Source organism: Aegilops tauschii, chromosome 5, assembly GCF_002575655.3.
Source record: "Aegilops tauschii subsp. strangulata cultivar AL8/78 chromosome 5, Aet v6.0, whole genome shotgun sequence".
NCBI lineage: Eukaryota > Viridiplantae > Streptophyta > Magnoliopsida > Poales > Poaceae > Aegilops > Aegilops tauschii.
The window spans coordinates 451660432-451684803 of NC_053039.3; the positions used below are offsets into that span (position 1 = coordinate 451660432).

The window sequence follows — 24372 nt, forward strand, 5'->3', positions numbered from 1 at the left end:
TATACAATACACCCTAACCATGACGACACCACGACTATTAATAACAAGTTTATCGCTTAAATACGGATCGGGACAGGCATGCTCCCTCCCAACCAGCACATCATATTTGATCTTATGTTTATGCACAGTAGCAATGATATATTTTTTGATCTTCTCTGATTCTCTCTATCTTCTCACTACTAGTTCTTGTAGACAAACATATTCTCAATGATATGGAGAAATTGAAGTTTTACATGATGCCTTGTCACTCAACGTAAACAGAGCCATTTATGGATGGAGGTTTTTACCTCTTTACTTTGTTCTCATTTCTGTAACGTCGCTAGCATACTGAACCTCGGCCGCCTGAATTGAGCACGGCCATCAGAATATCAGATATTTTCAAATTACATACACCATTCTAAGACTTCACGACATCGACGCCATCAAGGAGATCAAACTAAGCTTCCGAGCATACCATTGGCGCAGCAAAGTCGCAGACGAAGGAGCTTCCAAGCATACCATAGGCGCGGCAAAGTCGTCAAGGAAGAAACTTTCAGCAGCGAGCTCCATGGGGGTACTTGTCGCGGTACATGGAGCGAAGCTAAAATTAAACCCATGTATGAATCCCCTCCCTTGACCTGGAATATCCAAATCCCCAGAGTTCGATGCAGTTCATACACATCTTCAGGCTTAGTTGTCAGATTCCCAAGTATCCGTTATTGGGTGCATCTCTCAATTGATAATGTGATCCAACCAGCTTTTTTTCACGAAGAACTCTTAAGAGAAAACACTAAACATTAACAAGTGACAGGCTCTGAAGAAATCACACACGCTTTGATCTTCTCGGTGGCCCGCCATCGCCATTGGTGAGCAAAGTCTTGTCATTGAAAACCGGTTCCGAGCAAGAGTTTCCTGCTGTACAACGTTATTGAACAGCTTCAGCAAAACACTATAAATTCCAACAAGTGATGCAGCCTACGAAAAGATCACACAAGAGGAAACGCAAACGAGGCAGAGCGCAAACCATTCACGGAAAGGAAGCTAATCAACCGCTAAGCGACGATGGCACCAATACTAGTTTTACAGGTTCTGATGCCGAGATTGGATCTGTGTTGGTGGTGACGCGTCGCGGGTCCCACACGCATTAGGTGCCCACTGGCTCGGGGCCCGCCTACCGGAGAATTTTAACAGCCAAACCGGCATCTGATTGGCGGGAATTAAGAAGGCCTTCTCCATAGCTGGTGGAGCTGATGGTGTTGGCATGCCACTAAACAACAACAGGGCTTTTGGTCAAATATGAGACAAGTAGCAATTAGATCTATTTGGCAGTGGGCTCTAGGCTAGTGACAGAACCAATATATAAAACGGGAAAGCAAGAGAAAAAGTGGGCACTGCATTTGTTTTCGTTTTTAGTGATGTCAGGGCAACAGGTATCTCAACTCACAGATGAGCATTTGCGGTGCATTGTGCTTTATCAACTAGTGTCACCTCCAACTAGTGTCTTCTCCTCTCTATGTTGATCCAAGACCAAGAGCAATGTACACCTCTCCATGCAGCAGGAAACTGATGCTGGCATAAACAAGCACATGTGGGCAGTAGAGAACAGATTAGCTCATGAGAATAAATATTGCAAATGGGTGTGCTTCCGTGCTCCCCACAATTATAAATGAGGTTACGATTAAATCAAAATAGCAACAAAGTGAGCTAATCACAGTTCACATAGTTTTCCCCCTTTTGAAACAGCACACAGCACGCTCCAAATGTAAAGAGAGAGGAGAAAGTTTCAAAAAAAAAAATTCAGATAGCGCCAGTTGTACTTGTTGCCTTTGTTGCATTGCCAAGAGGCATCAAAGATTCCTAGACATGTCATGGAATAATGAATCAAGGCAGTATTCTAATGCCCTCCTCCCTGATCAGGGCGCAGAAACACGTTCTCGCGGGAGGAATCAAGCAAATTGCAGTTAGCAGTACTTACATAGTAAGTTGTAGCAAATTAACATTCTGACAATCTTTAAAGCCCTCCCAAAAGGGAACAGCCTTGGGAAGAAAAATCTATTGCTCTGGCATAATTAACCCCCCCAATTGGACTTTGGTATTGGGGATCACATGTATGTCCACCTAAACCGCCATTATTTGGCTCACTAATTGATCCTTGTTCTGAACAACTTCCTATCTTTTAATATTCCCAAGCAAACAACCATAGAAAACCAAGGAAGGTAAAGATCTAACAAGAGAAGAAAGATTAAACTAAAGCACTAACCAATCCCATATAGATACGTGACTAGCCGTACATATGTAGCTTTACAAGATGCAGTCCTGGGAGCAAGCACAGTCCATATTTAACTATGCAAGTGCATCTGCGATCTCTAGAAAAAGGAACTGCTTAGCTCATAAAGCATCTACAGTAAAATAATTTGGTGCCAGACAGCCCACAACTCATAAATCTATCTATTTAGGATCTGTGAAGTTTCCCCCCTACAGACTCGAAAAGGTTTTCATGGCATTTTTTTTCTGCTGTTATTTAAGCACTTTTTTACGGGAAGGTACACAGGCACTTTTAGCCTCTCTGGATATTTCCTGTACTTAGTTTTTTGAAGGCTTTAGAGAATTTTTCGGAAGACTACTTTTTGTGATGTAATTTGCTGCCAGAGGGAATCATGTGGCGTGTGTACGCAACGGTAGTGGGAACTGGGAAGATACTAAAACGCCTAGCTTTCCAGATAAGCCCCCGGGAATCTGTGGTTTCCCGTTCATTGCACAGTGATGACAAATTTTATAGACCCCACACAACTATATACCAGAATCTCTAATTAGTGCACCCTCCCTGATCCCCCTCTATGCTGTGACATCACTGATGCAAGACTTGTGGCCTACATCTTAGTGGCCTTGCATGTGGCCTCTAACAACAAGGACTGGTTCACATAACAAATCCCCTTAATGGAATGGCCACATCAGCAACTGTTACAATCCTGTAGAACAGAATGAAGCTCTAGAATTTACTATGATAATACCACATGAACACACATGTAGAACACCAAGGCAATAAGCAACTACTTTAAAAATAAGGCAATACACAATTAGTTCTTTATTTTTGGAAATGGACGCAGTTAGTTCCGTGAGCGAGAAAACCTTCCTTAGTTTATTCCCACCGTGTAACCGCCCATGGTATATTGGTATTGCCAAGAAGAGGAAGACGGCTTGACGCAATTAGTTCCGTGAGAAAAGGAGCCTTCCTTAGTTTATCCTTGCCATATAACCGCCCATGGTATATTGGACGGCTTGACGCAATTAGTTCTGTGAGAAAAGAAGCCTTCCTTAGTTTATCCTCACCATATAACCCTCCATGGTATATTGGTATTGCAAAAGAGAGGAAAACAACTTGGTATACATTTTTGTTAAAATTAGGACATATCAGGGAAAACACGTCCAAGCGCTGTTTCTTTAGCTTTATCTAGATGATATAAAAACCCAATAAACACAACTTCCATCGTTTATAAATCTTGTGATGAACGCAACTTACACGGGTGATTGGAGGAGCTGGTAATCCTTGTCAAGCCGGCCACATAATGACCCACAGAGTTGACTTTAACAAGGCAGCGGGGATAGTTGGATTCCTGTGTGGTGCTGGGGCCCCCAGTGAGAGGGAAAGATTCTAACAAAATAAAGAAAATAGGGAATAAAAAAACGCAGTGGTGGGCCCCACAGGCTTTGTTCTTACGACAAAGCCAGACAATGAAAGGCAGAAGCAAAGCGAGGGCAGGGCCAAACAAGGCCAGGACAAGCACAGCAAATTTCTAGTTTTCCTTTTCCATCTCACAGCAGCAGCGGCGGAGAGCGGGGAGAGCAGACAGGGGCGCCTTTGGAACGAATGGTGGGGGGTGCTCTGGTGGAGCACTGAGCCTTTTCTAGAGCTGCTACTTGCCGGAGGAGGCCAGCGCAGAGCTAGGAGGAAGAGGGAGGGAGGGGAGGGAAGGGAAGAGGCAGAAGGGGGACACCATACGATTACCAGTGAGCAGCTACTACTCTCTACCAATCTCTTTCTTTGCTTCCTTTCTGCAGAAAATGATGTGTTCTCCCCTACCACCCTCACCCTGCAATCCAAACACAAACGCGAGCACATCTGACACAAAGATCTTCCCTAGACCCCCTTCACCCTCCAATACTTGGTTCACCCAAGATGCGCTTCTTGGTTTCGAGCAGGAGAGGACAAGTATTGTGACTTGCATCCATGCTCCTGCTTTCAATTCCAAGGCTATCCATCCACCTTTCTATCTTTCTTTCAGGCTCTAAAACTGATGCAGTGTTATGGTGTCAAATTGTGTGATCAGGTTCTGAAGGAAGCTTTACCTGTATGGAAGGGGGAGACGCCCAGCCAGGCATCTCCATGGGGCGCGCCTTGTCGTCCGAAGGCGACCTGGACCTCCTGGAGCAGCTGCTCTCCGGCGACAACGCCTGGCTTGAAGTGGCGCCCAACACTTCTCGCTCACCCAACTTTTTCGCTTCTCCCTCCACCTTCCTCTCAGATGCCACAACCACCACCACGACGCCGGCAAGTACAAACAACGCCCTGTGGATTCAGTCAGGCTCTTCCACCGTCCGGCAAAGGCTCGACCAAGCTCTGGCTTACATAAAGGAGATGCAGAGAGACGTCGGCATGCTTGTGCAGCTATGGGTGCCTATCAAAAGCGGTGAAGGGCAGTTAGTGCTATCAACGAGCGGGCAGCCATTCACTCTTGATGAGACCTCAGAAAGGCTCAGACAGTTCAGGGAAGTGTCGACGCGGTACCAGTTCTCTGCAGATGTTGCGTCGGAGTCCTCGCCGATTGGGCTACCGGGGAGGGTGTTCATTGGCAAGCTACCTGAGTGGTCACCGGATGTTCGCTACTTCACCAGCTATGAGTACCCCAGGGTAAACCATGCACAGTATTTGGACGTCCATGGGACGATGGGGCTGCCGGTGTTCGAGAAGGGAAGTTACTCGTGCTTGGGTGTCATGGAACTGATCATGACCAGGCAGAAGCTCAACTTCACCTCTGAGATCAACAACATATGCAGTGCTCTCCAGGTATTGATGCCTCACTTAACCTGAAACTTTTCAAACATTGGTCTGAAACAAGTATAAAGAGCGTTTGGTGTCATCTGTAATACACATGACAAATGCCTACAGTAGGAAATAATCATGTTCTTTTCCCTAGATTTGAGGTTTCTTAATGGGAATGCACTTTGCAGGCAGTTAACCTGAGAAGCACAGAAGTTTCAAGCATTCCTCGCGCCACAAAGGTAGGCAGCAAGAAAAAACTCAAGATACTAGAGTTTTGATTTCGTTAGAACTGAACCTTTAATATCCACATACGGACATACCATACCAGTGAAAGCATTTACCCCTCTTATTTATGAAACTCTAGATCTCTAGTACAAAACAGTTATTTAACCTCTCAAACTTTGGAAACTGGCAGTGGTCAGAAAGTGGTTTTACCATGTTGCCTGCTTACATGGCATTCCAATCAGTGTTGGATAACCAAATAAAGCGACCCAACAGAGAGGATAGAGGAGAAAGAGAGGAAGAAAAATGGTAGTATTTCTTTCTTTGTTTTTTAGTTAAGTTAATCACTATGTGAGGCGGCCTCCTGAGATAGCTCATTGGCTTGCCGATTCGGTGAATCGAGCCAAGTCGGATGAACAAGTACCAGTACCACCATCTTGGAGAAAGTTGATCTGATCTTCAATGTTAAGGCCTCCAGGGGGTTAAATAACCGAGTCTATAGTATATAAGATCTAATTTGCAATTTCATGAAAGCAGAGGGTATATGTAAAAGAATTTGTCTACCTAGGGTCTACCCTATCTCACAGTAAAAAGTAATTGTAGATAAATACCTCCAAATGAAATAATGGTACTGATATCTTCTCATGACTTCATGGTTGCTCTTTCTGATTATCAATCAGTTCAACAGTGCTTCCTACAAAGATGCTCTACCAGAGATACTAGAAGTTCTAAGAGCAGCCTGCGTCACCCACAAGCTCCCATTAGCTCAGACCTGGGTCACATGCGCTCAACAAGAGAAAAGGGGCAGCCGCCACTCCGATGAGAACTATCGGCACTGCATCTCCACCATTGACGCAGCATGCTACGTCAATGATCCCCAGATGCAGAACTTCCATGAGTCCTGCTCTGACCACCACCTTCTGCGTGACCAAGGGGTTGCAGGGAAAGCCTTCAGCACAAACCAGCCATGCTTCTTACCAGACATTGGTTCTTCAACCAAAATGGAGTACCCATTGTCCCACCATGCTAAGATCTTCAACTTAAAAGGAGCAGTGGCAATCCGGTTGAGGTGCACGCGGACTGGGACAGCGGACTTTGTGCTAGAGTTCTTTCTGCCGACCAACTGTGAAGCCCTCGAGGAGCAGAAGGCAGTGCTGGACTCCTTGTCAGGCACCATGCGCAGTACTTGCCGAACTCTACGTGTGGTTACAGATAAGGAGATGGGGGATGAGAAAATGCTGGAAGTGAATGAGCTGAACTCATTTGGTCCTCAAGGGAAGAATAAAGTTGAAGAGTTGTCTTTTGGAGACCAAGCAACAGAACATAGAGAGGAGGCATCATGGACAAGCCTAGCAGGGACTTCAAAAGAATCAGATTTAGCTGAATTAAGTATACATGGTATGCTATCACCTGTAGGACAGGGTCTATCTCCAGCTGGTGCTCAGACAAGTGCACAAGGCAGCAAAGGGAAAAGGCGCACAAAGACGGAGAAGACTGTGAGCTTGCCGGTTCTTCGGCAGTACTTTGCTGGTAGCCTGAAAGATGCAGCAAGGAGCCTTGGAGGTTAGTAACTGTAACTCGTCACGTAAATGCAAGATTCAGCTATGAATAGTTTACTGTTTTAGTATATACCATCAGTCATTAATCTATAGTGGCACAAGCCATGGACCCAGCATGATAAATTGAATGCTCAATAAGAAAATGTTGTCTCCACATTGTGAATTTTTTTTAGTGTTGTCTCCACAAGAAAGTCAACCTCCACATGCACCTCATAATAAAATATGAACATTCTTATCACCTTTTTTTGTGTTTTGTACTGTTAGCCTGAAGGGGAAAAGAAGGCAAATCTTTATTAATTGCAATAAACTGAACACGATGAGAACTAAACAGGTATAAAACAGTATAGTCGACTCTCAAGAACTGCCATAACAAGTAAATTTACTACCTTACAATTAGTTAGCATCTACTAGATGGCCTAGAACTGATCAATAATATCTCATAAATTTGCATTCATCATTTGCAGCTGGCAAATTTACATGATAAAACAATCAATTATATATTAGAGGACGATATTATTCAGTGCAGTGTTCAGTCGCACAGATAGGGCATATGTAAGTCATACCAGGCGAAAAATAGGACTCTAAATTCATCATATTGACATGCTATGCTGCTTTCTAGAAGTAGTACAGCTAGCATTGAAGTCCATGAGTCAAACATAGCTAAACTATTCCTTTTAGCAGACAATAGAAAGAAGACAGCATGTTCATCATGTGTACGCTTTGTCTCCAAGGTGTGATCACACGTTTTGTGTGAAAGAATACTTGTACTGTCATGTACACTTATTTGATCTACTGTCAAACAATGAAAAATAAGAACTCTATCCAGCTTGGGTGGATACATGCTCACCACACTTTTTCTGTCTCTTACAGTGTGCCCTACCACCCTCAAAAGAATATGCAGGCAGCATGGTATAAATCGCTGGCCATCACGAAAGATCAAGAAGGTAGACCACTCTCTAAGAAAGCTGCAGCAGATCATTGATTCAGTTCACGGAGGAGAGACAGCTTTCCAGCTTAATACCCTGTACAAGGATCTCACAAACACCTCTGTATCATCTGACAACAATTTGTCAGGAAGCGTCACAGTTCCTCCACACAAGCAGAGTAATCTTACTGATTTTGAGGGGCACCGACACCACAGGCTAAACAGTAATGTGCCATCAACCTCACACTCACACTCATCATGCAGCCAAAGTTCTGATTCAAGCCCGTCATCGTGCAGTGGTGGATCAACAAAGCATCCACCTCAGGCTGGTGTTGATTTGCTTATGTCAGGAAATCCTGTAAATCACAGCCCTGTCCAGACTCTGCAAACAGAAAATGCATCAATAAGAGGACATTTCCCAGTTCAGGAGGCACCAGATCTGTTGCATAATCTGAACCAAAAGGCTTTAGGCGGGCAGCATTCTTCTCGAAGCCCATCACCCCCGAAACAGAATGCAGATGCAGGTATGAGAATAAAGGCCACATTTGGCTCAGAAAAGGTCAGGTTCAGATTGAAGCCTGAGTGTAGTTTTCAAGAACTGAAGCAGGAGATGGCAAGACGTTTGAGTATAGTAGACACAAGTTTTTTGATTGTAAAGTACCTGGATGATGATTTAGAGTGGGTCTTGATGACATGTGATGCAGATTTACAGGAATGCCTTCATGTATATAAACTAGCAAATCTCCAAACAGTCAAAATTTCAGTTCATCTAGCTCCTATTCGAGAGGCAAGGGTCACTATTGGTCACACTGGTTTGTCATGAAGACATTGTAGGCCTCATCAGCTTGTGGGATTTAATCAGAAATCTACGAAGAAGCAGTGCTTAGTTTTTACCAGAGGGCAGCCCAGAATCCATGATTGGCAGTCCATGCTAGGTAGCAAGTAACATCACTGCTTCCAGTTTTGCTGCTAGCTGGATTAGCCTTTGATTTGATTCTCAGGCTAGGAGCTGATGATGACACTAAAGCCAGTTTCAAGTATTAGAATACACTGAAGAAAGCATGCATTGACTTGTAAATACTCTCACTGATGTACCGCAAACTCTGAATGACAGTCCAACTTGATTGTGTTGATAGGGTGGATATCTCTGAATAAGGTTTGCTCAAGATATATTTTGGTTCTTGGAATGTTGATGTGCAATAATCCCCAATGGCTTTGTCTGATTATTGATGAACTGAGGATATGACGCCATTCAATGCCTCACCCAAGTGACCAGCACCAAGGCTTTTAGTGTTCAGTGTGTTTTATCATTCAATGGACATGAAGCTCTATTTTTGTAACAAAAATTCTGCAGTAATTATTCTGGATTAGTTCTAGATATTGGAGGATAGGATACTTTGTTCAATTTTTTTGTCCTTACAAAACTAAATATGTATGGTACGCTCGTACCACAGAACTGTCTCTTTGCAAAGACTGTTTGTTGCCGTAGACAGTGTTTTATTTAAGAAGCTTTCAGTTTGGTGACTGTATCGTCAAATGTCAGTATGCAGATTGAATTATATCACCGCTCAAACAACTTTGAACATGAGATAAGGTGATTCTGTTAATATGCCTAAAATGCAACAAACACCAATTAATTTCAGTTCATGCCAATAGGTAAACATGTGCTTTTGTAATGATTGATGAGTAATTTTAAAATCTATATGGAGGATGAGAATGGATACTTTTCAGTTTGCCCTTGCTGATGACAGAGACTACACACAACCAGCAAACTATTCAGTTTACAAGATGAAACATAGTAGAAACATGAGTAGATGAACAACAATAGAGCAATAACAAATACAAAGAACAGAAGTATGTCACAGCTACATTTGGTACATGGAACACAGATCAAGCACAGATCTAAAGGCTATGTTCACTGAAAAGTTATCCAGTTTAGAAATATACCTCTACATAGTCTGCCAACAAGGGCAAACAACAGACAGTACATACCGTATCATATCATGTACTCCTACTGTACACTAACGTAAACGTCTTACATTAGTGTACAGAGGTAGTATATCTCAAATGCCGCAATTAATAGATGCATTCTATAACTGAGATGATGAATGTATTCCAGAACAGAGAGGATGGTTTCAAATGATAAATGTACAAGGTATGCAACTATTACTACATAAGTAGCAAACATTTAAATGACTAAGATTGCTTACAAAAAAGAAGACTACGATTTACTTCTCTGCTGGATTTGTCACTGATTGTTTGCCTTCAAGCATATCGCCCCAAGACATGTTAAACTTTTGTTACCCACCCTCTGATGTTTGTGACGGACATCCGTTGCAAATCCCAAGAGATCACCAAATCCCAAGTGAAGGACAGCTGGAAGCCATCCTTAAAAATTTCCAATGTTTAAGTTAAGCTCCTCCAGATGAGGATATCTACAGATCCTTTCTGACAACAGAGAGTTGCCTGTCAAATTAAATGCCACGGAACCAAGGGTCAGGGACCATAGAATGGATGCGGCCCGCCCTTATTCTCAATATTTCCATCAGACTCAACATCAAGTCATCTTCAATGCAAAAGGTGCCAAATCATTGATTCCTTGAAAACAGGATGCTTGTCTTCACAAGTTAGCAGCATGACAGCACAAGATGATGTCACATCCAAGTGTCAATAATACATTGAGCAGAATAACAGAGTGCCCTCAAGTGCCCCCATTGTAGCCAAGGACTTAGCCATTGATGATGGTGTCGAATTCCCTATGGTATAATTTGCCAGGCATAAGCCTGCGAGCCAACTGCCTTGAAACCACAAGGAACGACCCAGTCTGGACGTATGTTGGCATTCAGGTGCATCTACATGGATCTCAGAACATCAGTATCGAAATGAAAGGCAGAACGTTCCAGGACAGATATCAAAATGGACAGCAGAAACGCATTTATCAATAAAAACACCAGGGTGATCAACTACAACCATCAAGAATGGGCAACAGACAAGATTATGTAAGGACACAAACTGTTTTTCATCAACTGCTGATTAGTATGACTTTGGCGGACCGAATGTACATTTGCTTCTTAAACTAAAGAGATATACCAAATATAACTAGAATTGAAGAATGAGCTTAAATGTGTCTCCATGCTACATGCTATGGTGCTAACAAAAATTTATATATAAATCTGCCTCTATGTTTCTTAGATTATTTGAGTCTTAGCGCTATACCTAATTGCTGAAAATAGTTCTTAATCCAATATATGATTAGGGAAAAGAGTTCACAACACACAGATTGAACAGAACAAATTAAGGATGGGGAATGCATATCACATATGGGGTTCACCAAGTACAAACAGGTAACAACCCCTTGTAGTCTGCCACAAGCAACAAGCAGCAATATATCGAAAAACGCTGTAATGAGGACACTGGCAGTAGGCCGATAGCTCATCGATCTACACTCTCTATAACCCTAAACAGAACAATGCGAGCGTGTTCACTATGAGTGATGAGAAAGCAAACCAGGGAAATTGTTCATACTACCTGATAATAAGCATGATAACACGGCACGGACAAATGAGACCAGGTTCGCAACAAGAAATTATTCATTGACCAACTCATAAAATTTCTAGGAACATTTATCTTAGAATACAGACGCTATCTTAGAAGCACGCTAGAAGCATACGCTGAAGCTCAGTCATCGTCCTCGTCGCTCTCGTCGCTGAAGTAACCTTTCCTCTTCTCCTTCCTCGCCGCCTTGGCCTTGGCCCTGCCCTCCTTCTCGGCCGCCTTCTCCTCCTCCCCCCTCGTGTCCACCACCGACGCCCACCTGTCGTCCTCGAACGCCGCGGCGACGGCGTCGTCGTCCTCGTCTGACTGCCAGGAGGGCCCGTCCCCTTCCCCGCCCCCGCTTCCGCGGCCGCCGCCGCCGCCACGGCCACCAGCAGCGCCGCCCCCGCGGCGCGACTTCTTCGAGGGCGGCGGCCGCTCGCGGGGGCCGAGCTGGTTGCGGGGGCACTCGTAGGAGAGGTGGCCCTCCCCGCCGCACTCGTAGCAGTGCGACTTGTCGCGGTACTCGCGGCGGCGGATGAACTGCGCGGCGCGGCCGTTGTCCTCGGCGATGGAGGCGGCGAGGGTGCGGCCGTTGAGCACCTTGCCGTGCATCTCGGCGGCCGCCGCCACGGCGTCCTCCCGTCGGACGAAGAGCACGAAGGCGACCCCCTTGCTGCGGCGGGACTCGCGGTCCTTGAGGACCGTGACGCGGGCCACCTTCCCGAAGCGGGAGAAGAGGGTGTGCAGGTCGGAGTTGGTGAGCGCGAAGTCCAGGTTGGAGACGTACACCGTGGACTTGGACGGCGCGAGCCCGCCCGAGCCGCTGCCGCCGCCCCTGCCGCCCCCGCCGTGGCCGCCCGACGCGGGCAAGCTGGAGGGGGCGCCGGCGGAGGAGGAGGGCATCGGGTAGCGGTAGAGGAAGCTGTCGTCCTCGCCGTCGGAGTCGGAGCCCTGCCGCCGCCGGCGAGACATTTTCGCCGTCCTGCCCCCCTGCGGCTGTTCCCCCCTCCTCTCCTTTTTTTTAGAGAGAGAACCCTACGGTAGAGGAAAGCCTTGTTTCTCCATGAGCCCGTGAAAGAGCAGGATAGCGGTGGCTATGGGCCTTCGCATAAGAGTGGGCTGACTCGTGCTTAATTTTCGGCCCATCATATACTTCCCTTTTTTTTCATCCATGGCATCAGACTAGTCATCCATGTGAGAAATATTTGGGTATGCCAAGTGATGTTGGCAACTCCTTTTTTGAAAACAAGTGATGTTGACAACTCAAAAAATGGTGCTTTCAAATATTTGTACTAGACGAATCTCCGCGTCATGGTGCAAACTATGGAAAATACAAGTTCCCTCAAAGACTAGAGTTTTTCTTTGGAGGCTCGCACAACAATCAATACCATCAACAGATTTGCTTCACCACTGGAACATGGGCACGTCCAACATTTGTGTTCTGTGTGGCAGCGAAGATTCATGACGACATTCATTAATGGAATGCACCATGTCAAGATGTGTTTGGGCACTTGAGGATGAAGAGCTAGTCACTACAATAAGTGAGACAACGGAGCCAGATGCGCGCTGATGGATTTTCACGGTAATGGAGAAGCTCCTTGATCCGGCCTTCATCAGGGTACTTGTCACACTATCGCGGCTATATGGCATGCTAGACGGAAGGCGATTCACGAGCATGATTTCCAGAGCCCGTCCAGTACACATTTGGTTTATCGATCATTTCATCACGGAGATATCTGCCGGCAAGCCGACTAGGCAAGGGCGTGCACAAGCTGAGACAAACGAGCCGCGATGAACTCCAACGCAGGGCCATTACCAATCCTCTAGACATGGCGCGGTGGGCGTCATCTGCAGAGGAGAGAGGTGTTTAGAGTAACATAATATGTTACTGTAACATAGCGCTTCCCAAGAAAGGATGAGTCTACAAGCTAATAAATGAAGTCATCTATGATACTACTATTATGTTACTTTGCACTATGGAGATAGTAACTTAGACTAGTGTCATATGCATGACACTAGTATAAGTTACTCCCCACTATGACCAGCCTAAAGGCACTGAAGGAAAACATGCTCATATCATCAAGGAGATCAAGTTAATGTCCTTAGATTTAAGGTCTTGTTCTTTTTATTTTCGAACGTAGAGTTTCGAATATCAAGGCGCATAGCCTCGCTAGATACGCGCTTAGCCTTTCAGTTGGTCGTCATGTTTGGCTTCTTCAACGTCCAGACCTAAGCTGTACTGTATTCCTTCTTGAGTAATAAAGCGTGTGTGAAGCCTAAAAAAACCTAGTCATCCATGTTTTTTTAAAGACCATTCATTCAAAAAAAATTTAGTACTAAGGAGTATTAATTCATTAGTTGGACCAAGACCATGCAAAAGTCAAGAGGGGGGAAATCCGTGAAGGAGAATTAAAGCACCATTTTTCTTCTGAAAAGCATACGATGTGACGATTACACACCACTTGACTGACTAGTATGAACAGGGAAGGGGTTAACAAACAAGCAAAACGATCCTTGAATGCCCATCGATCGGTGAGAGTGGCTCTTTGTGATTCACGGCACCGCATGGAACTTCGCGCCGTCCAATCCAATCCAATCCAATCCGGGCGGTTAATTACCAGCAGCGAGTGAAACACCTGTGTAGACCACACGCCTACTTAAACCACCCACCCCTGACCTCCACCAAACCCCACACAATCTGCCACCACCCAGACGAGCTCTCTGAACCCCGCCGGCCGGCCGCCCGCCATGGCAACGGTGAGCAACCAATCTCACCTCCTCCATCTTCTTCTTCTTCTTCTTCCTCCGATCCATGATCCGTCCATGGATTCTGGCTCCTCTTGGCAGGAGGGAGCCAAGCACGCGCGGTTCAGCCTCCAGGTGGACATGCAGTGCCGGTGCATGGGCTGCGTCGGCAAGGTCGAGAAGGCCATGGCCGCCGTCGGCAGCTTCACCGGTAGGGCACCAACGCATTTGCACATCCTTCCTGACATGACATGATGACACTCTCGTTTGATTTTGCCTCTATTTTCTCCCTGAAAAACCCTTTGATTGACGGTGACACCCGGGGACATCCATTTTGCTTGGTTTTCGGTTCGGCAGGGGTCGAGACGGCGGTGGGGGACGTCAATGCTGGGGTCGTGGCCGTGGCGGGGAAGGTGGACCCGGCGGAGCTCTGCCAGTGGCTCAAGAGGAAGACGAGGAAGGATGTCAAGATCGTCTGCCCTCATCCGCCGGCTGAGAATCATAAGCAGGTATGTATCTAGTATCTTGTTTTTCTCTAGTGCTACCTTCAGATTGAAAGATCATGTGTGCCACCAGTGTTCTGTGTCATATCCAAACGAATGTACTAGTTCTGAAGTTTGATATGTTCCGTACTTTGCTTCGTAGAATGATAATACAGAGATCAAATGCACGCCAACACCACACACACCCAAGGCAGGATACAGAGATCAAATTGCATGAAAAGTAGAAACCGGAGAACTTATGGGTATAAAACCGTTATAAAGGAAGAGATAAATCTGCAGGTCCAAAAGAGTGAATTTGATTGACAGATTTTACAAGTTCAGATAGTGACTTTTTTTTCCAGTTTCCACAATTACTTCCTCAACTCGGACTAAACCTGCTACTTGTTTGCAGAAAATGATACTGGTCCTGGGAGGCAGTTCAAGAATCGAGAACACTACACCTTCAGCTCCACCGCTACCGCAACATTTCTCCAGCGCTCTAGCACCATCAGGAGTTCAGTCTGGCCACGAGGACCTGCATCTGATCGAGGAGAAGATCAGAGACCTCGAGAGGGCCAGGGATGCGTTGAAGGTCAGGAGCCTGAAGAACGAGCTGACTGCAGCCAAGTCTGAGCTGAAACAATCAAGGGAAGTGATCAGCAACAGTAAGAAGGCTCTGCTAGATAGTGCCCTGAGCCAGCTCGACGCGTTCAAGAAACTAGAATCACTCACTCAGGCCACCATGTGACTGAGCCTATTCAGTCCATGGTTTCGCCGTTATGCTCTTTAGTACCAGCATGGCCGGTGTAAACCCTGCTGGATGTTTTGGTATATCTGTCACTGCATTTCATTTCATTCACTGAAATATGAACAAGGGACACTGCAGAGTGCAGAGTTACCTTTGTTCAGATAGAAGTTAGATTTCAGCAGTGACCTTGTAACAAATCAAACTGTGTATCGTTTTACTCTGTAGATGTTCACTGGTTCAGACTTAATAGCACGAGTATCAAACTAGCTGGCAGCTGAGAACTAGGGCAGTGAGGCAAATTGCAAATGAAAGCGCGCGCGCGCCCACACACACACACACACACACAGATGACGGGCACCAAGGCAGAATTCAAGATCTTTGAGAAAAGTGCGAGATGCCGATGCTGGGGTCATGGCCGTCGCGGGGAAGGTGAACCCGGTGGAGCTCTGCCAGTGGTAGAAGGGGAAGACGAGGAAGGATGTCAAGATCGCCCGCTCTCACCCACCATCTGAGAATCATAGGCAGGTATGTGTCCCTTTTGTCTACTACCTTCAGATTGAAGGGCACTGTGGTGTTCTGTGTAATATATGCAATGACCAAATGATTCCACTTCTAAATTTTGATAGTATGTACTTTATTAACGACTGTGAACGGGCAAGAAGGATTATGTGTACTCTGTACTTACCAGAATGAGAATACAAACACCAAAATTGCATGAACCATGTAAAAGAACAGATCTACAGGCCCAAACACTGAATTTGGTTGACAGTTTTTAGAAGTTCAGAGAGTGATTTGTCTCCTATTTCCACAACTTGGACTGAACCACTACTTGTTTGCAGAAAATGATATTGATTCTGGGAAGCCCTTCAAGAACCGGGGACACGATGCCGTCAGCTCCACCGTTACCGCAACATTTTTCCAGCGCTCTACCACCATTAGGAGTAGTTCAGTCTGACCACGAGGATCTGCACCTGATCGAGTAGAAGATCACGGACCTCAAGAAAGCCAGGGATGGGTTGAAGTCTTGAAGATCAGGAACCTGAAGAATGAGCTGACTGCAGCCAGGTCCGAGCTTAAACAGTCAAGGGAAGTGACCAGCGATAGTAAGAAGGCTCTGCTAGATAGTGCTCTGAGCCAGCTCGACGCGTACAAGAAACTAGAATCACTTGGTCAGGCCACTATGTGACTGAGCCTATTCAGTTTCATGGTCTCGTTATTATACCATACAGCATGGTCCGTGTAAACTTTGTCATGTCAGTAAATTTCCATGCACTATAGCAGTGACCCTGCTTGATCCTTTGGTGCGTTTCTAACTGCATTTTATTCGTTCTTTAGTGTAAATTTCGCTACTGCATTTTAGTGAAATGTGATTCAGGAACCATGCAGGGTAGGATAACATCTGTTCAGAAATGGCTATTTAGACAGAACACATAAGTTAATTTTCAGCTGTGACCTTGCAACACAGCAAACTACATATATCATGTGCCTCTACAGATGCTCAATTGTTCATGCTCAGCCACATTAATATGTGTATTAAACTAGTTGAGAGCTGAGAACTAGAACAGTTCATGCTTAACACTATATTGAGACCTGAGAACTAGAATAGTTCAGTGGCATAAGGCAACATCGAAGTAGCATGTTAACACTTTATTTTGTTGCCCCTTACACATTTGCAAAGCAACACATAGTAGTATGGCGCAAAGGCAGATAATTGAAGGAACACACTGAACACTGATGTCTGTCTGTCAGACATGCACCTATGTTCACCATCATCGTCGAGTCGGAGGTAGATGCTATTATAATAACAGCATGTTTGGTGTAAACCTTGTTGTTAGCTAGTATGCAAATCAAAACATTCTTGAGGTTTTCGTGCATCTGAGATGCCTTGCCTGAAGTGACAACAAAATATGGGGTATAAATTTCCATGCCACTACAGCAGTGACCCTGCTTCATCTTTTTGTTCATTTGTTACTGCATTTCATTTCTTTTTACTGAAAAGTGATTCAGAAACATTGCAGAGTTTCCTCTGTTTAGAGAGTAAAAAGTTAAGATTCAGCAATGACCTTCCAGCAAATCAAACTAAATGTATAATTTTCCTCTGTAGATGTTCACTGGTTCAGAGTTAATAACATGAGTATCAAACTAGCTGGGAGCTGAGACTAGGACAGTGAGGCAACATTGAACAGCATGTCCAGATGCAGAGGCCGGGGGTCTTCCTCCATTTCTAAAAAAAAATAACAGCATGTTCGGTGTAAACCTTGTTGTTAGCTACAGAAGTATGCAAATCAAAACATTCTTGAGGTTTTCGTGCATCTCAGATGGCTGATGTTACAGTATTGTTGCCTGAGGTGACAACAAGACATGGGGTATAAATTTCAACCACTACAGCAGTAACCCTGCTTGATCTTTTTGTGCATTTTTTTTTTACTGCATTTCTTTTCTTTTTACTGAAAAGTGATTCAGAAACACTGCAGAGTTGCCTCTGTCTAGATACAAGTTAAGATTCAGAAGTGACCTTGCAACAAATCAAACTAAATGCAGCATTTCCTCCGTAGATGTTCACTGGTTCAGCCTTAATAACATGAGTATCAAATTATCTGGGAGCTGAGACTAGGATAGTGAGACAACATTGAACAGCATGTTACAATCAAAGCACTAAAATTTCTGCACTTTTTTACTAGCCTCCTGCACATTGCAAATGAAAACACACACGTAAACAAATGACAGGCACGGAGGCAGGGTTCAAGAGACGCACTGATGCTCGTCAGACATGCCGCCTATGGTCGCCGTCGTCGTCGACGTGGAGGTTGACGCCGTGGCTGCGGAGCGCGTTGAGGATGGCCCAGACCTTGGTGCGGTTCTTGAAGCCCTTCTTCTCGACCTCCTTGGCGGCGTCGGCGTGGATGGGCTCGTGCGCCAGGCCATCCACCCGGAGGCGCATGGCGAGCACCTCGCCGACGGCGGCGGCCGCCTTGGCGTTGCAGGCGCGGCCGCACTCCAGCCCGTCCCGGAGGGGCTTCTCGACGGTGGAGGCGGTGACCACGACGCGGCCGCTCTGCCGGTCCACCACGTTGGCCGTCACGTACTTGAGCGAGATGAAGAGCCGCAGCACGTACCGCTTGGCCTGCGCCATGGGACCCGGCCCGCCGCCTCCGCCGCCGCGGACGCGCCTAGCACGCGTGGCTGCAGCGTTTCTACGAGCACCTGGGGGGCGCCCGGCGGGACCGGGCGAAAGAGGCAGTCGTGGGACGGGGAAGGGCGGCGAGACAGGGCGGGGAGGACCGCCGGTGGGCGAGACCGGGTGAAGGAGGAGGAAGGAGGCGGGGGTGGGCCGGAGCGACGTCGACCGGCGCGGCGTCGCCGTCCGCGCAGGAGAGGGCGAACGGCACAAGTGCGGAAGTGTGTCGTGGCGTGGCACTGCAATTTCTGAGCGAGGCAGTCCAGCGGTGTGAGTGTCCGGTATATCTGGCCATCTGTTGGGCCGGGCCGGGCCAACCAAAGCCCGACGCAAAAAAACCCAGGCCCGGCCCGTCCGCCTGGCCTAAAAATCAGGCCCGAGCCCGGCCCATCATGCTAAAAGCCTACCGGGCCTTGGGATACGGGCCGGGCCTCTTCCTTAAATGGCGAAAACGACGGGCCTGGCCCGGTCCGGCCGTCGGGCTCGAAATCTAGGCCCAGGCCCGGCCTATGGGCAAGGCCGGGTCAGGCCGTACGGTCCGGGCTGCCCATGGCCAGGACTAGTGTCCGGCTATTATTTGATTGTCAAAGTCAAAAACACAATGGGTGGTTTAGCATGTAAAGTGGTTGATACGACAATATGCTAAGTCTTCATATAATTCAGAGATGGAAATAAAAGGATGTCTTCAATGGTTATCTCTTAGCCTTATCTTTAATAATAGTCATTCTTAAAAAACGTGATGAGACATATTATGCTAAGAGATCATCTCTTAAATAAGAGAAGACAAGCCTTTTCTTATGACTTATCTCTCCTCTACCACAGTATTTATCCTATGTGGCACTCCTAAGATAGCACCATCGTACATGCCCTTATCACAAAGCATCTTGTGGGAACCACACCCATTCCATGTCACTAACAATGGGTAAGAAAGTACAATAGTCATTTCAACACCGCATTAGTGTTTACACGAAGGATCTAGTGAAGCCCCCGAGGCAGAATAATGTGAATTTGGACAAGGTGCACAACATCATTCAGTCGTTCACAAAGCGGACGCATCGAAACCTATGCAGGCGCATAAGTTGAGATCGGGCAGACGATGATGTTAGCAAGACAATGAAAGTATTTGCGGAGCTGGAGGCTAGTGGCCTGGACTTCACTTAGCTGGTAAAAATGTTATCAGTCAGTTAGGCTTAATTAATTGTCTTCTAGACACACCTTCAAATATATAAAAATAATTAGATAAGGTAGTTGTACGAAGACTATATTTTTGGTTTACGATGTAAATGATTTCAGTGACCAGAAAATTTCACTTTCCTTTGTTTCTTTTCATTTCCTAGATGAGAAGGCAAGGATGTACTTGAGCATTATGAGAAAACAAGTACCGTTCTCTCAGAAGTTAGAAGTTTTCATTTGATACCTTTGTACTAAAATTCTTTAAAAAGAATGGTCATTATGCTATTAGCACCATGATTATGTGTCAGTTGTAGACTCTTAATTGCCTATAATTCTTTTACTAGCACATATGCCGGTGTGTTGCAACGGGAGAGAAAGAGTTTAGCATGCACTCAATTTTTTTAAGAATTGTATGTGCAAGCACAACCCCCATGTTTTGCTACGAAGAAAGTGCTAGATGCCCCGTGGGAGAGAATTTTTTTAGCATGCACTCAATTTTTCTAAGAATTGTATGTGCAAGCACAACCCCCATGTTTCGCTACGAAGAAAGTGCTAGATGCCCTGTCCACCAAAACAACGAACCCAAAACACCTGACTGCACGCCACGACAACATCGAAACGTTGCCACCCAATGTCAGTGAGGCGTTGCAACGAGAGAAAGAATATCCTTGAACCCATGCATCTACACAGATAAATATCAAGCCAAAAAATTGTTACAATGGACCGCCAAATTCTGGCATGCAAACAGAAGACAATGACAATCTCCATTTATCAAAGAACAAAAAATTGTATGAAACTAAAACTATAAATTTGGTCTTGTACTATGAATAATTCATAATACAACAACACTAACTTATCAGGTCAAGGCTACAAATTTTTTCTAGTGAAGTGCAGAACCCATGGGTGATCGACCTTACAAATATGATAATTCTGGTAAGAAAATTGCTTGTCATTTCCATATGCGACAAAATGATCCTTGATAGAACACGTGGACATAGTTCAAAAATGAACCGGGGATCAGACAAGCTTGTGGATTGACCCTTTTAACATTTAGTATGAACTTTGCTAAAAACATTTAGTATGAACATGAGTAAATAAATTATAATCATAGAAAATGTGATCTCTGCTGTGGATCACACCTGCAAAATAATGATACAATGTACTTGGATCTAGGAAAAAACTTCTACATAAAATTTTAGAGAAGACTAATACCAAGCTGGGCCTGTCTAGCCATCCTGCCGAGCTCCATCTCAGCTGCAATTTCTGGACCAACTCACTTCTTTGCGATCAACAATGAGCGCAGGCAAGTCACTATGACAACACATGAATGAGCATATGCATCGAACAAATTGATCAAACAGATGGAGCATAGTTCCATGAATAAACATGCATATTCATTAGACATATTATCTAATTTCAAAGCCTCAACTCTCTGCACATACATGTCTGACAACTGAAGCATCCAAATAATTCAAACCAACAGTTATGCATCACTATGTACATTGCCGATGAAGACCCTCATAAAGTGTTGCTGATTCGGAAAATAACCATGCAAATAGAGGTAGATTCATCAGTGAACATGTGAGTCCTTGATTGCACTGTCATCAAAATAAGCTGGTCATTGCCCATGTTTGTCCCCCAATTAGCTACAAACAGACTATAAGAGCAACTAACAATGCAGATTTGGTTGAGTTAAAAGCATAGCCTGCAAAAGGAATCGGATGCCAAGATTTCACTATTCTTCAGTGCACTGAAGAGCAATGGAAAATGCCAAAAATTTACACAAACAAGTTCAGAGCAAAACATCGGTCTTTCCAATAACAGGCATTATATACATGATAATCCATCAGTGCATCATGTATTTTTTTCAATCGGCGATTACCTCAGTTGCTTCTCACTTTTTGCTGCACCTCTTCGAACACAAATCAGCAACGACCTGCAGTCATGGTATTTCATTCAGGTTTGTAGCATTTAGATCATTGTCGTGTCTTGGTAACCATCATGATGTACAGCCCCGGAGATGTCAGCCAACAACACCAGCGTCCATTGGAAATCTGGAACTATGTAGAACCTTGTTCACGTGCATGCCTGTAAGACAAATAACTCATGGGCTTCTTACCTGCTATTCCTGATCCTTCTTCCTTGGACTTCAGTTTGGAATATTGAGGGTCTAACCAATCAGAAGCATTTTAACTCATCTCATCAATCAGCTTATGTTCTAGCTCAGAGCGCCCAACCTTTTCATGTTACTGATCAGTGGACGTACGGTAGGTATATAAATCAAAGGCTGGTGTAACCTGCACGCATTTGGGCTCGAGTGATGTGAGGAAGTGGACGACGTCGAGCGCCGAGCGCCAACGTGCGTGAGAAATTAACTTACAACTGAAACTTTGACGAAACTGAATTATCTGAATCTGATGAAACTTAATCTGACAAAAACTGATGAAACTGAAATTGACGAATCTGACGGAACTTCAGGACAGCATAGGTGGCGCCGTAGTGGCCTCGTGCGAAGGCTGCTGCAGCCTCAGAGGCAGCTGCACGGGGAAGGGGGCAGCCGAGTTGGTCGTGGATCATTGAAGCCGTGGGTCGCAGGTGGCGGGAGAGCAGATCCGGGGCTGGGAGGAGTAGCCGCGGGTCGCCGGATATAGGGCGCGTCAATCCTGTACGGGCAGCCAGCATGCGGCGGATGAGATCAAGCGGCTAGGGGATTTGATGACGGGGCGATGCCGGCCACCTCCTGCAGCCGCCCGGCAACAGAGAAACAGGTCGCGCGTATGGATGCCGGTGATGGGCGCGGGTGTGGGGGAACTTGGGGTAGGGGTAGGCGGGGCGGCAAGGTAGGCCATGGCAGTGCGTGACGACGGTAGGCGGTCCGGCGGCGCGGCGAGGAGGGGCGACGACGCTCGGCGATGGGAGGCGGAGCGCCGGCCGGGCGGGGCGGGGCAAGAGGTGGCGGCGCGCTGGAGTCGAGATGGGATTGGGATTTGGGAGGCAGGGTCGTGAAGGGTTGGGTCGGGTAGCTCTTTCTCTTTTCGATCTTTTTTCTAATGTATTTTTTCAGATCTTTAGCGAAACGTTTTTTCCACCTAAAGATGGCAGTGGTGGGTAATTATTTGCAACTTTATTAATGAAAAGTGATGGTGAACCCACGGAGTCAATCCGTGCTTTATTATTAGAGAGAGATTTATTTGATTCCTTCTGTTCATATTTGTGCAACAAGAAATTTGTTTCAAGTTTGGTCCAGGTGAGGATTGAACAAGTGAATTTATGTGGCATCAAGCTGAGTCTGTTGATACCATGCTCTCCTTTTCTTTTTCTTTACAGGATTAGTCTCGTCACTCGAGATGTATGTTAATCTTCTAGCTTTGCTCATTTTATCTTCTGATTTCTTCTTAGTTGGTAGAATATTGTGCCCTCGTTCATAGGTTGAGATATGGTCCAAGAGGCCGGCCTAGCCGCAAGCAGACCTGCAAAAAAGTCATGGATATGGTCCAAGATGATATTGGGCTTAGAAACGCACCTCCCCTTAATGATCAAACTGGTAATAGCACATCTACGACGCCGCCCGTTGGCAATGACAAAGAAGTAAGCCGTTAAAGAATCCCCTTTTAAGGTCTAGTTAATAGTCCCGCTTTGTTTCCAGTATTCCTTAGCTTGACGGTGCAACTGCATAAGACAAGCCTCCAACTTGTACCTACGCTGCCAGCCCCCCGCAGAAAGCCCAACAACGTCTGCCTCCGCGTCCAAAGCCGAGACCTGCCCCAACAGGTCCCGTTTGCTCCGTAAGGCCTCTGCCGCACGGTTACGACCCCAACTTTAAAAAAAATCCGCAATTGGTATGAGCAAAAATGCCAGCCATCCATGGGGCCAAAGGAACGGGTCCTCGAAGCAAGAAGAGAGGAAATTTTCTCTGAGATCATATCATAAAACCCATCAATCAAGAGCCACGACGCATCAAATTGGAATCTAGAAGCTTTAGCCATGGCAGAAACACCAAGGTCCAGGATGAGAGGATAGTGGTCGGATCCCACAAGAGGTCTGTTTGTTTTCTATATGGTTTTCTTCTGTTTCATTGTTTTTTCTATCTATTACGACTTTCTTTGGCTTCCATTAGTTTTACATTTCTCTATCGAGTTTTTTCATTAAAAAATATTGGGAAAAGAAGAATAAAAAAGACTAGTAAAAAATATTAGGAAAAAAAAGAAATATTAGGAAAATAAAAATAAAAAATACTAACATGCGGAAAAGAAAAAACCTGTTGCACAACATGCGGAAAAGAAAAAATAAAAAATAAATAAATATTGGGAAAAGAATAAATAATAAAAAAAGACTAGTAAAAGGAAAGTAAAAATATAAGGAAAATAAAAATATAAGGAAAATAAAAATAAAGAAGACTAATAAAAGAAAAGGAAAATATTAGGAAAACAAAAGAAAAGTTAGTTAGTTTTTATTTTTCATATTTTATTTTAGACACTACATGTGCACCTGTTGCACAACATGCAAAACATTACGATATTAGCCTTAGAGTAGCAAATAAGGGAAAAATAATTAGAGAAATAAAAATAATAAAAAGAAATAAAAGAGTGGGCAAAATAATATTAATATTGGGAAAATAAAAGTAATGAAAAAGATTAATAAAAGGAAAGTGAAGTTGCAGAACCTGCAAAACATTTGAATATGAGCCTTAGAGTAGTATATAAGGGAAAAAAGAAATATTGAGAAAATAAAAGTAACTAAAAAGAGTAATAAAATAAAAGTAAAAAATATTAGGAAAATAGAA

At 45.0% G+C, this 24372-nt stretch overlaps 4 protein-coding genes and 2 long non-coding RNA genes across 7 annotated transcripts; 2 read left to right on the forward strand and 4 right to left on the reverse strand.

Annotated features, from left to right (window-relative positions):
* Positions 1-11: 11 nt before the first annotated feature.
* Positions 12-4412, reverse strand: LOC123494202 (uncharacterized). The gene is made up of 3 exons (XR_006664504.2): positions 4327-4412; positions 1424-3273; positions 12-894 (listed from the first exon to the last, which is right to left on the reverse strand). It is a non-coding gene; the product is annotated as an uncharacterized lncRNA (long non-coding RNA).
* LOC109782081 (protein NLP1) lies at positions 4079-9214 on the forward strand. The gene is given in 5 exon segments (XM_020340663.4): positions 4079-4299; positions 4302-5044; positions 5209-5259; positions 5923-6805; positions 7672-9214. Coding segments are annotated over 5 exon segments (2580 nt in total). The 5' UTR covers positions 4079-4274; the 3' UTR covers positions 8550-9214.
* A 588-nt stretch (positions 9215-9802) lies between these two features.
* On the reverse strand, positions 9803-12309 carry LOC109782079 (uncharacterized). Its single transcript, XM_020340662.4, has 2 exons — positions 11397-12309; positions 9803-10578 (listed from the first exon to the last, which is right to left on the reverse strand). Exon 1 carries the CDS (start codon positions 12233-12235, stop codon positions 11405-11407), a length of 831 nt encoding a protein of 276 aa, XP_020196251.1. The 5' UTR covers positions 12236-12309; the 3' UTR covers positions 9803-10578; positions 11397-11404.
* A 1762-nt stretch (positions 12310-14071) lies between these two features.
* Positions 14072-15485, forward strand: LOC109782065 (uncharacterized). Its single transcript, XM_020340649.3, has 3 exons — positions 14072-14219; positions 14366-14517; positions 14903-15485. The coding sequence occupies exons 1-3, from the start codon at positions 14087-14089 to the stop codon at positions 15236-15238; spliced, it is 621 nt and encodes a 206-aa protein (XP_020196238.1). The 5' UTR covers positions 14072-14086; the 3' UTR covers positions 15239-15485.
* Positions 14748-18664, reverse strand: LOC109782078 (uncharacterized). Of its 2 annotated transcripts, none has more exons than XM_020340661.3 (2): positions 17994-18664; positions 14748-15124 (listed from the first exon to the last, which is right to left on the reverse strand). In XM_020340661.3, exon 1 carries the CDS (start codon positions 18369-18371, stop codon positions 18003-18005), a length of 369 nt encoding a protein of 122 aa, XP_020196250.1. In that variant the 5' UTR covers positions 18372-18664; the 3' UTR covers positions 14748-15124; positions 17994-18002. The 2 variants fall into 2 exon arrangements, with proteins under 2 accessions (XP_020196250.1, XP_040246727.1); XM_040390793.3 differs by lacking the exon at positions 14748-15124 and adding an exon at positions 15626-16277.
* A 1942-nt stretch (positions 18665-20606) lies between these two features.
* Positions 20607-22596, reverse strand: LOC123494203 (uncharacterized). The gene is made up of 2 exons (XR_006664505.1): positions 21709-22596; positions 20607-21643 (listed from the first exon to the last, which is right to left on the reverse strand). It is a non-coding gene; the product is annotated as an uncharacterized lncRNA (long non-coding RNA).
* Positions 22597-24372: the final 1776 nt, after the last annotated feature.

Excerpts from the sequence above, each read along its gene's own strand:
- LOC109782079 (XM_020340662.4), bottom strand. The coding sequence starts at position 12,235 with ATGTCTCGCCGGCGGCGGCAGGGCTCCGACTCCGACGGCGAGGACGAC.
- LOC109782065 (XM_020340649.3), top strand. The coding sequence starts at position 14,087 with ATGGATTCTGGCTCCTCTTGGCAGGAGGGAGCCAAGCACGCGCGGTTC. Across the intron at positions 14,220-14,365 it reads CGCCGTCGGCAGCTTCACCG|GGGTCGAGACGGCGGTGGGG; the intron begins GTAGGGCACCAA and ends TCGGTTCGGCAG. Across the intron at positions 14,518-14,902 it reads CGGCTGAGAATCATAAGCAG|AAAATGATACTGGTCCTGGG; the intron begins GTATGTATCTAG and ends ACTTGTTTGCAG.
- LOC109782078 (XM_020340661.3), bottom strand. The coding sequence starts at position 18,371 with ATGGCGCAGGCCAAGCGGTACGTGCTGCGGCTCTTCATCTCGCTCAAG.